This window comes from Saccoglossus kowalevskii, chromosome 17 (genome assembly GCF_978046115.1).
Source record: "Saccoglossus kowalevskii chromosome 17, keSacKowa6.1, whole genome shotgun sequence".
Lineage (NCBI taxonomy): Eukaryota > Metazoa > Hemichordata > Enteropneusta > Harrimaniidae > Saccoglossus > Saccoglossus kowalevskii.
In genome coordinates, this window is record NC_140657.1 from 24736311 (window position 1) to 24747968 (window position 11658).

An 11658-nucleotide genomic window follows, 5' to 3' on the forward strand; every position below is an offset into this window, starting at 1 on the left:
AAGCTGTGGAATTATATTTTAGGATTTCCTGCCGATAAAATTATTGTGAGCAGATTGTGAGATTTTCTAGCATATTTAAAATTGTTTTATTCACTTTACTTACGTAATTATTTGTTTAAATTTCGTTGTTTTCCCCACAGTTTTCTATATATTCCTAATTTATTTATCTTTATTGTGCGTGCGTTACAGCGCCCCCATGGTGGGCGTGGCTCAATGACCTTTTCGCTGGTCACACGTGTTAGATTTGCCTTTCGCTGGATGCTATCACTGCGTTTGGTGTTGTTGAGTTAATGCTGCGTACTTTACCCGCTGTATTCAACATCTCTTCTCGATCGCTGAAAATAAGGTGGGCAGTTATATCTTGGTGACCATCTGAATCTGTACCTGCGTACTTGTTCCCAGTACGTACGTACTTGTCTAGACTGCGATAGTGGAATATTCCGACACAGTCATATGCAAATACTTTGACTTCTCTCTCTCTTTTATAATCTCGCCAGCTTGTGCACATTGGGTCCATTTCGCCTCTGCAGCATTTCCACGCAAGTTCACCGAAATTCACGCTACAAGATGGCCAGCGACGCACCACTACTTATACAGCTAGAAGCCGCTTCGGTGGCAGTTGCCAATAAGGCCGGGGAAATTGTTAGAGATATTATGAAGAAAGGGGAACTTGGAATTATTCAAAAAACAGTAAGTTGACTACCATGCGGCTTGTTTGTCATGTGCGGTCCTGCATGGTTGCATGAGTGCTCCAGGGTCCGTTTTTGTAGATTGGTTCGGACTGTTTGGGAGTTTACCTATGTAGCCGGCAACAGGGAGTGTACCCTCGAAGCATAGTTAGCTTTAAAATGTCGTGATTTCATCTAAACGTCACTTTGAGTTAGGTGTATTTGATTACAAAATACATAATTTAAAAGGACTCGTTCTTAAATTGTTCAATTTACAATTTGTCACTGCCCTGGAACCCAAAATGAGAAGACGTATGGGGAAAAGGAGCATGTCAAAATGATGCGATGTGTTTTTTTTTAAAAAAAACACACATTCTCTAAGTAATGACAACCATTGCATATTTATTAGAGGTGCATGCATGTAATGTATACATTATAGCCTGAACATGTTAATGTACAACTGAAATATTGTAAATGAGCTTTAGATCTGACTAAATAGTGTAATGCCCCTCCCACTACTACCCAGAGTTGAAACGAGTACCCTCACCATAAAGTTTCCTCTTCAATCAACATTCATGAATTCACCAGCTGATATTGATTTTGACTGATTATTAAATTCCCATTAAGCATCTTATGCCCTTTTGACCTTTGATGTGTAATTACAACCAACACTGTACTGTTGTATCTGTTGAATATTAACAGTGGTCGCATAAATCCCAAAATACACACATTACCCGTGTTCAGATTACGCTCTTGTACCGCTCTCGTACGGACTAAGATTAAAACTAATTCCATGTTTGTATCTGCTTGACCCAGTTAAGCTCGTACATGGAGAGACCTACATTCAGTACAGTTTAAGCGACAACCATACTTACATGAAAAATTGTTCAGTTCTTTTAAAGAACTGTGGTCATCATGCCGCATCTTGTTAGATACAATGTATGTAACTAATAATTTGTTAATTACATTGTTTACCACAAATTTGAACATGCTCCATGCGGCGACCATCGGCCTTTAACTTTTAAAGTGCAAGCTGCAGAATTAAAAGCTCTGGTGATCCAACCTTGTTTGATGTGTTGGAAATGATATACCAAAATGGAGTTTTTTTGTCATGTTTCATCACAGTGGGCGCTAAATCAGTTTGCGTGCACTTAATTAAGCCTGTAAGGTTCTTTAAAGCATACTACCCATACTACATTTTCATGCAGGTGTCACAGAATAACGCGTTTGATCTCTTAGCTCGTGGTGATTACCTTTGAGTGAACGCTACTATTGACTATTAATCCTAACATAATCATGAATTAAGTTCACCATACTACTATAACGACCAAAATCGTGTTTTTTTTTTATAAAAATTTATAAATTTCAATTCCATATGAAACGAGGGGTTTCTTTTGGCTGATGGAATGAATTGTTTCAATATTGCCCATGTGACCTAAATACATTCATACAATAGGTTAAGTCAACACGCGTGTTATCTATCCACTACAGGTGTGACATCATTGTTGTATACTTTGCCTGGATTTAACTACCTTTCAAATTATAAAGTTTGTAGTATAATGATATGCATTAACGATATATTTAAATTTTGCATTTTTTATGTTCTAACTAGTTGGTATCAAATTATCCAGTTAAACCTTGTGTAGTGTTATAATGCCTCTTTTTTTTTTGTGTATTGATCTGCAACAGTCAAAGTTGTCATCGAAAAAATTTCTAGTGAAATTTTGAAAAAAACAGGGCAGCGAAATTGGAGCATTTTTTTTTCACTAAATTAGGCAGTCAATAAATGTTGCAGGTTTATTGAATTTGTCAACAGAGGGCGCTGTGCAGTGGTAATCAATATTTTTTTTAATAGCTTGATGAACAGAAAAATGAATAAAGTTTCACAATCATTACTTTTCATGCTAACCCACCTTTAGCAGACTTCCAAATGTTGTGTTATCAAATTTAAGAAGCAATATGTCATTCAAACAAAGTGATAAGACTTTCGTAATGTTAAATATCAACCACGAATAGTAAATTTGCATAGAAACATTGGCGCATCAAGAACTTGGCAAGATAAGGAATGTAATGTAATGATATACCCTTTGGTCTGGAGTAATTGAAAAACCTGGCCAGTTAATGTTATCCTTGTGCATTCGCAATGATATTGTTATGAACTTTCACCTACTGTAAACCGTTCAGTGTTCATAATTTCAGTATACTAACACATTCAGGAAAATGTATTTTGCAAAAATCACTGACACTCTTGCACAATTTTTTCTGACTGCGAAATTTGTCGCTTTAAAGCAGTTTGCAGTAACTTGTACTTTAGCAGGGCCTGGGAATATATGCAGTCAGGTGTGACCGTAACTTTTTACCGACAAAGTTAACAAAAGAAACTGTAAAAGGTGTACATAATTGTTTGAAAATGTAGGACTATACCATATGGGGGAGGGGGGTTTCTTAAAACCTAATCTATCAACCCTTGTGTTTGAGGGAGTCTTGCCCTATTGATTCCAAATCACAGCAAATTATAGATTTTCTATTGTATTCCATTCCATAAAAGTGTGTGTGGAATTTGGATGGTTTAGTATATATACCCACCCTCCCACTACTACCCTAGGAAAACTGGGACTGTACAAGGTCAGATCCTGAGGCTTCCAATGCATATTGTTGGCAATGAATACATGACAGAATGAAATATGTGTACTGAACGTTGACCTTGATGTATTCATGTGTAGGTGTATTCTTTACTGTATATGTGGGTCATAGCGTGCAATACATCTCAACCCGTTGGGAGGAATAAACTTGCCATTTTGTTTCTAGGTTTTATTCTTGTGGAATGATATATTTTCATGTCAAATGATCATATTGTTAGTCTTTGTTGGTTCCAAATGGGGACTATAATGATGTGAAGACAAATGTTAATTGGGGGTAGGGTAGGGTTGGGAAAGGAGAAGGGAGGGGTTGGAAGGGTAAGGGGAGGGGTTGGAAAGGAAAGGGGAAGAGAGGGGAAGAGTTGTTTCAATCCATGGTTTCAAGGGGTGGTAGTTCTATCCATTCAAATTGTGTAATTTATGAACGACTTGTTGACCCACATCTTGTGTATTCTTAGACATCAAAAACTTGCAGTCACCTCTAGGTTGAAATCCGCATGTACTTGTTTACTGATTTGTTTATCATGTGTGTACTCTGAACTAACTTCTGCACCTGTCCGTGTATCATAACTGGGTTTATGTCTTTAGTAGTGTTTTATTAATGACACTTGTCTGTGTACTGTACTGCCATAGTAGCTATACTTGACCCACAGCGTAATTTTACCCACAATGCTTTGTACATATAGGTTTGTTTCGACTATATCTCCAACTTACATTGATGTACTTCAAACTAATGACTCAAAGTAATTCAATTTTTGAATCTCTTGTTATGTACTTGGGCAGTTTTGAAATACCACAACATATCATCTGTTTAATGGAGGACGCTACAGTGAGGCTGCTGCATCCTATCACCATGGTGATAGAGAACCCTACAATGAGGCTGCCGCATCCTATCACCATGGTGATAGAGAACCCTACAATAAGGCTGCCGCATCCTATCACCATGGTGATAGAGAACCCTACAATGAGAGCACTGTCTCCTATCACTTTAGTAATGGGGAAACCCTAGCAGAACTTTGCAATGAGGGCGCTATAACACTAGGTTAATGAGATTCTGGTTGAAAGTTGTCAATGTTTTATTTGGGGCAGGGTATATGACTGTGGTGCATAATTACAGCATAGTACAAATTAATGTAATTTGAGACGGTAGTTAATAACTGGGAAACGTCAGTTTGCTGATAGATGCAAATTTGTGGTTTCCTAATTCTTATTGTACAGTATTCACGACAGGCTTTGCGGTTTTTTGTGATCGAATACAAATGTTTGTATGGTTTATTGGTCTAAAGAAACTCATTGTAAATGTGATCATAGACAATAAATTGTAAAAGGTTCAATTGATGAAAAAAAACTTGAGTCATGGTCTGCCATTATAGCATATACTTAATACATATTTTTTGTGATTATTTTTACTTTGCAGCATATCAAAGATCTCCAGACAGAGGCCGACCGTAAAGTCCAGATGTGTATAGCGACATCACTTGGGAGACAATTTCCCGGTATTACAATTATTGGAGAAGAGGTACGAATAATTATTTTTTAAAATCTAATGATTTATTACAAATTTCTTAACCTGGGAGATTGTGGTACCCATGATATTCCCTGGGTTTAAATACTAACTTGGGTTCAACAATAAAACAAAGGTAGCCTGAGTATTCTACAGGTACAAAATAGTGCCCAAAGCAAATTGATAAGATTTATTATTTGTGATTTTGAAAAAACTTTGAAGAGTTAATTTAGCCTTGAATAACCTGGGGTAACTTTAAAATTTTATTTTTTATTTTTATTGATCTTTGGTTGAAATAATCTGGTTATGCATAAAATAAAAATGATTCTACAAACGTTTTCACAAAGTACTGTACATCTATTGCAAGTATTTCTAACCTGCATGCAGGTGTCATTGTTAGAACATTTCAAACTCTCCTGGTGCCTAAATTAGGCCGGTGTAAAACTTCTATTGTGACAAATGTGAACATCTATAAAAAAAGTATGAAATGCATATTCAATGCTCAGTTTATCTTTCAAACATAACTAAATTTACTGTCTTCTACAAAGAAGCCCTGGATATTGCTATCAATGCCAAAAGATCAATAAATCACTGGGATACGCTCAACTGACACCAGCATTCTGATTGTTAAAAATAACAAGGTCAAAGAGGTCAAAGAACAGTGTTTGGGGTCCACTTAATGTACATGAAAAAAAACGTAGCAAATATTGCTTTACATCAAGTGTTTGTGTGTAACTGAAACCATTAGCATTGGATGCATTATAACTTCATAAAGTTGCCTTCTGTGTGAATAGATTTAATAAACAATCAACACATTTTGCACAGGGCTGAAAACGCATTATAGGGTAGTTTTTAAGGCTTGAATTCTCTCTCCCAGCAAATCAGTTAAAAGGATTCATAGAAATAATTACAGGCAAACATTGACATAACATGGAACACTTGATTCAAACTCTCGCACATTGCATAGCACCTCTTCACTGCAGGTGGACCACTGAACTGTAGTCACTGAAGTATTTGGAAAAACAACTTTTAAAAAAACATATTCAATATCCATGGGCCTATATGTATTTCATCTTTAGTCTGTTTTTTTCGTAAAAAAAATAAAAAAAATGGTGATGTTCAATGTTTGGAACTACCTGACACAAATAATTATTCAAAGATAAACATAATAATAAATCAAGAAATGGATAAGAAAAAATTGGCAGTGTTGTCACATGACAATAAGATCGTCAGTTGATGATTGTTGTCATTTTGTTTTCGCTACAGGAAATGGAAAAGTGTAATGATGAAAACCTTGTGTACAATGGTAAATCAGATGAAGTGATGGCATGTGCTAGTAAATGCCCGGATCAATACAAGAATGTTAAACCAGAACAGGTTAGCGACTGAATCATCATATGTTGTAATAGTGGACCATGATTTAAATGGCAAAAATAGTTAAGTTTTACTTTGCATGTAACCATGGCAACTTGCGATGAAGATCCCCAGTACTTCGCTCATTTCTGTTATCCTAATCGTACCTTTCCACAATTGCAATCATGTATGTGGTTTATAGGTGAAAAGAAGTTTGTTTTACGTGAATGTGGAACTCTTTGTCTAACAGGGTGTACATGCTTATGATAACCTTATCTCTTTGTATATATGATAACCTTATCTTTGTTTATCTTTGTCCGTGTACAAAGGTACACATGTCAGGCATGGTACACAGATCTATCACCGTGACGATGACATGAGACTAGGCAGTCACTAGAGGGCGGTCTGCAATATAGAGTTGTGGTTGACATTAGTCTGGAGCAATTCTTTTTTCAGTTCTGATTATTTAAAATTCCAGGGAAAATAATTTAATTGCTAGTAAATATGTATAGTAAAAGTAATTACATTTTACTAATAATTTAGTATTTTCCTCTGACTATTTTTTTTCCCCTCTGTAAAAACATCACAAGGTATGCAAATATGTCAAAATAATTGGAAAGTAAAATAGTAGTAAATATGATTTAAAACTTGGCTTCCATTTTAAGATTATTCAATATGAGATTTGTACGTTTAACATTTATCTGGCAAAATAAGTATTCATTTTTGCGAGGTATTGTCATTGCTTCTGTGAAAACTCAATTCCTCTTCAAAGAAGTAGTCCCTTCATATATAGTCAGGTGACAGATGTACTACAAGTTTTATTTGTATAAAACAAATGTATAACTACTATTGCATTAAGCATAATTTCAAAAAACATAGAAAACATGAATGATTTGGGTAAAAATTTATATTTAGTGGAAGGATATATTTACAACCCAATCACAGCTAGTAGTTCGAGGCTCTCATTAGGGACTGAACGTTTCTAAGGGCAAATCACATCAGTGACTCGAATTGTGGGAGACTAAATCAATCTTGTCATTTATGGTTTGTGCGATATAAATCTTAAGTTATCAACAAATGTTTGTTTTCTAGTTAGATTCTGTAAAAGAGTTAATTATTCACTGGGTTTTAATTTTGCTTATTTTGCTGACTGGGAAATGCGCTAAATTAAAACCCACTGAATATTCCTGAAAAGCTAAATCAGCAAAATTTAAACCCAGTGAAAATTAGTCATTTTACAGTAATGCTTTTGAATAAATACATTAAAAGGTGAAACAGAAACAAACAATTCTCCATTCTAGTGTATGTGGCACATACATTTAAATCTTTTTAGGGTAGCAAATGTACAACTTGGCCAATGGGGCCAAATAAAAAATAATGCATTTCCGATAACTCGACTTCAGGCCAACCCTGCATCTTTTTCTTGCCGAACAGGAAAATGGGCACTTGTAGGTACCCTTTTCAGCTCTACTTGAAATTCTTTGACCAAAATGTCAACCCGTACATGCAAGATGTCGTGTAATATTGAAAAAAAAAATGCAGCACTGCAGAATAATAAATTGAGAATAATTAATTTTTATAAAATAAAATAAAGTTAAGATTAAATAGTTACTCCTACCCTACTTATGTTTTCAATGTTACCAAAATTACACTTTATTTGACCTTACCATTATTGTACATAAACTACTTCTTAGTTTTGACTGTACACTGACATTATTGTAGCCAAATATGAAATAAACTACCAGTGACTGCTGCATGAAAGCCACGTGAAATGTGTCTAAAACCATGTGATGTTTGTTTCAGATTGTTGTATGGATTGATCCTTTAGATGGAACTCAGGAGTACATTGAAGGCAAGTATATGAATGTAGAATTCATTGTCAGACTCGTACATAATTTTGGAGTGTTTTATATTTAAGTACTGGTTAGAGTCTAGCATAAACATGTAGCTGGTAATGTTTAATAGTGACATTCAACCATTTTCATTACTATTCAAAAAACATTGACTTTTTTGCTCTGTGCAATGGCTGAACGTGGTGACGATCGATGTACTTTCCAAACTTTTACAGCAAAATTTAAAGCGGGAGGATTGTCACCTGCGCACGCGCAGAAATTGAGTCCCAAGCAACGATAACAACATGCGCTAAAAACGCAAAGGCTCATGAGTAGATGCTATGGCCATCTGACACGTGCACAGGTGACAACTCCCCCACTTTAATATGGCTTAATAGATGTTTTTTATGCACGACCTCAAAACGTGACACACCCTGGTACTTCTGGGAGTATTTTAACCCAATATGAAGGCAATTATAGTTGAGCAAAATTTCAGAGTAATGGATGTAATATTATGACATATTGATGTACATGTGGCAGACATTTATTTTAATTCAAACACAGTATATGTTGCATATAACGTGGTTAAGATTAAAAATGTTATAGTTATAATAAAACTCGATAACGCATCATCTGTGGTCGCTTTTTTTTGCCATTCATTTTTGCTATCCATAGAGGCTTTCAGCAAGCTATGTATTAATGTAATATTTACATCATTTCACACTAGGACTACTGGACCATGTGACTGTACTTATTGGTATTGCTGTTGATGGCCAATCAGCTGCCGGCGTTATACATCAACCATATTTCAACTACAATGTCAAGGGCGACGATGTTAAATTAGGGCGTACTTGTTGGGGAATCAAAGGACTTGGATCATATGGTTTTACACACAAACCACTGCCAAAAGATAAGACAATCATCACCACTACTCGATCTCATCCAACCCCGACTGTACAAGAAGCCATCGACTCCTTCAAACCGGATGAAGTTCTCAGAGTGGGTGGATGTGGACATAAGGTATACTGTAATAATAATCTCAACAGATTGTCCCTGTTGTGTAGGATGTAGTGAAATAAGTTTTTAAAATTTGTTACATTCGTTTGACAATTTCAAAATATTAGGGGTCCTCAAAGTTTGAAATCAATGTACAAAGACAAAATGGATTTTTTTCCTTGCCTTTGACAGATTGGTGGCAGTTTTGGTTGGAAAAACATTTCAAATTACTATAAACCATTTCTCAGGCATATTTTGTTACTACCCATAATGCCTTGCTGATGCACGACAGTTTGTTTCAAAATAGCTGACTGGCAGCCATTTTTTTTTCTATATGTCCTTCCCAATTTTTTCTGACACTTGTAATTACCTTTTTTGTTAAAATTTGCTACAAAGACAAGATTGTGGTTTCTATTCAGTTTTGGAGTTTTGACGATTCAAAATGTAACCCCCTGGCAGCTGTTTTGTTTTATTTTCAAATTTCTTTGCACATTTTTCTGACATACTTTACTAATATTGTTCATATTTGGTACAAAAACAAGACAAAATGGGTTTCGTATATTAATTTGTTTCTTCTTTCGATCACATTTCCTTGACATCTTTTCTTCACTTTTCAATTCAGGCAAATATAAATTAAGACCATTATATTTTGTTCACAATTAACAAAGAAATTAAAGAATAAAACGCGCAACAACATTTTGTTGAGATGATGTTGAAACAGTTGAACAGAAACAGTCAAACAATATCTATTTATTCAACAGGTTATGATAGTCCTTGAAGGAGATGCACACGTGTATTTGTTTGCTAGTCCAGGATGCAAAAAGTGGGATACCTGTGGACCCCAGGCTATATTGGAAGCTGTAGGAGGTAAGTATAGGCATGATAACGACCACACAACCTAGACACTGTCTGGTTAATTGGGTTAATTAAGTATTTAGTTATAGTTTGAGAAATGCAAGCAAGGTTGTAGTTTTGGCAGAGTTTAAAAAGGGTTTAACCTTAATAAATATATACGATGATAAAAGTTGTGCTGTTTGCCACAACAAATTATCTTTGTTATAAGACACATGCCAAAAAAATGTCTTCTTGCCAAAAGTTTCATGGCTTAACTATTTAACATTTGCTAAAAACTCTGTACATTTATTTCATTTGTAGGAAGACTGACAGATATCCATGGTAACATCCTGGAATATCACAAAGATGTTCAGAAGCCAAACACAGCTGGTGTTCTAGCAACCTTTGAGAATCATGATTACTATCTGAAAAACATTCCCCAGGGCATCAGAGATCAATTGAAAGTAAAGCTGTGAACATAATGAAGCTGAATATCTAATATCATTCATCATTTTACTAAATTTCATTAATTTTAAGGACAATTCTTTGCAAATGATTTGTTTTTTTGACATTCCATATGCTGCATTTTTCGTTCCTCCTTTATTGAAAATAAACAAACCCATGTCTAATCCATAGACTCGTAGGTTGTGAGGTGATGTTAGCCACCTTGTCCCCTAAGCTTATATGTTATGTTCTTGGATCCTTGAATGTTGTAAATGAAGTGAAACAATAAGGACAATTCTTTGCAAATGTTTTTGTTGACATTCCATAATGCTGCATTTTCTCTTCCCATTTATTAATAAAAAAAAAAAAAAGTAACCCCATTTCTAACTCATGGCCTTGTAAGTCGTGAAGTGATGCTGGCCACCTTGCCTCTTTTTCATGTCCATTTCTTGGACCCTCGAATGTTGTAAATGAAGTGAAACGATGCGTGTAAAAAATTACCTTAATGTCCGATTAGACATTGGGAATTAATAAATTACATTAATACCTACCCATTTTTGTTGTGAATTATTACACCTCGCATTCTAGCGCTGTCCCATTCATTATGTCATTGAACAGCGTAACTTGCCTAGACTCCACTTAGACACGTAGTTGCACAGCTCCTTAGTGCCGGCTAAGTAGATGCATGCAAATTCTTAGGTTTGACTATTGCCACCCAAAACGCCATTGTTTTTAATGCTCATTTGAAAAAAATTTCTATTATTCATTTTGGTATGCCATGTCAGACATGCCAATCAATGAGAGTACATCCAGGGATATTCTCAAGAAAAAAAAATTTACTGATGACCAATACTTTGTTAGTCTGCAATTTGCACTTTTGTGATTTGCTTTGGTATTGTTTTCTAACCGTAGAACTACAATATATACTTTCCTGGTTACCGTAAGAGTAATGTGTGATTACGAGAAACTCTAGTTTAGCCTAATCTCGGCAAATTCTCTTACTGGATCAGAATTAAATGGAGAACAAGACAGATCAGTTGCAGACAGAGCCAGGCGGAGATCTCTTGCCATCCTTTTAAAGCGCCATCGCACATTGAATGAATGTCTTTCTGAGGACACTCCTCATTGAATATTCATGAGTAAACACTTTGATTTATAAACATCCACAAATGCCTCTATTTAGAAGCTGCAACTCGAACATTCATGATTAAATGTCTATACTTAGAAGCTGTGATTTGAATGAGTAAATGTCTATACTTAGAAGCTGTGATTTGAATATGAGTAAATGTCTATACTTAGAAGCTGTGATTTGAATATGAGTAAATGTCTATACTTAGAAGCTGTGATTTGAATATGAGTAAATGTCTATACTTAGAAGCTGTGATTTG

The 11658-nt window shown here is 35.3% G+C and overlaps 1 protein-coding gene across 1 annotated transcript; it reads left to right on the forward strand.

Annotated features, from left to right (window-relative positions):
* The first annotated feature begins 205 nt into the window (after window positions 1-205).
* LOC100373367 (3'(2'),5'-bisphosphate nucleotidase 1-like) lies at window positions 206-10820 on the forward strand. The gene is made up of 8 exons (XM_006818356.2): window positions 206-346; window positions 498-690; window positions 4725-4826; window positions 6078-6188; window positions 7968-8016; window positions 8724-9016; window positions 9754-9859; window positions 10148-10820. Exons 1-8 carry the CDS (start codon window positions 291-293, stop codon window positions 10300-10302), a joined length of 1065 nt encoding a protein of 354 aa, XP_006818419.1. The 5' UTR covers window positions 206-290; the 3' UTR covers window positions 10303-10820.
* The last annotated feature ends 838 nt before the right edge of the window (window positions 10821-11658 follow it).

What these genes read in the sequence shown, in the direction of transcription:
- LOC100373367 (XM_006818356.2), top strand. Translation starts at nt 291, where the DNA reads ATGCTGCGTACTTTACCCGCTGTATTCAACATCTCTTCTCGATCGCTG. An exon ending in TCTCGATCGCTGAAAATAAG is followed by an intron (nt 347 to 497) that starts GTGGGCAGTTAT and finishes TAATCTCGCCAG; the next exon opens with CTTGTGCACATTGGGTCCAT. An exon ending in TTACAATTATTGGAGAAGAG is followed by an intron (nt 4,827 to 6,077) that starts GTACGAATAATT and finishes TTTTCGCTACAG; the next exon opens with GAAATGGAAAAGTGTAATGA.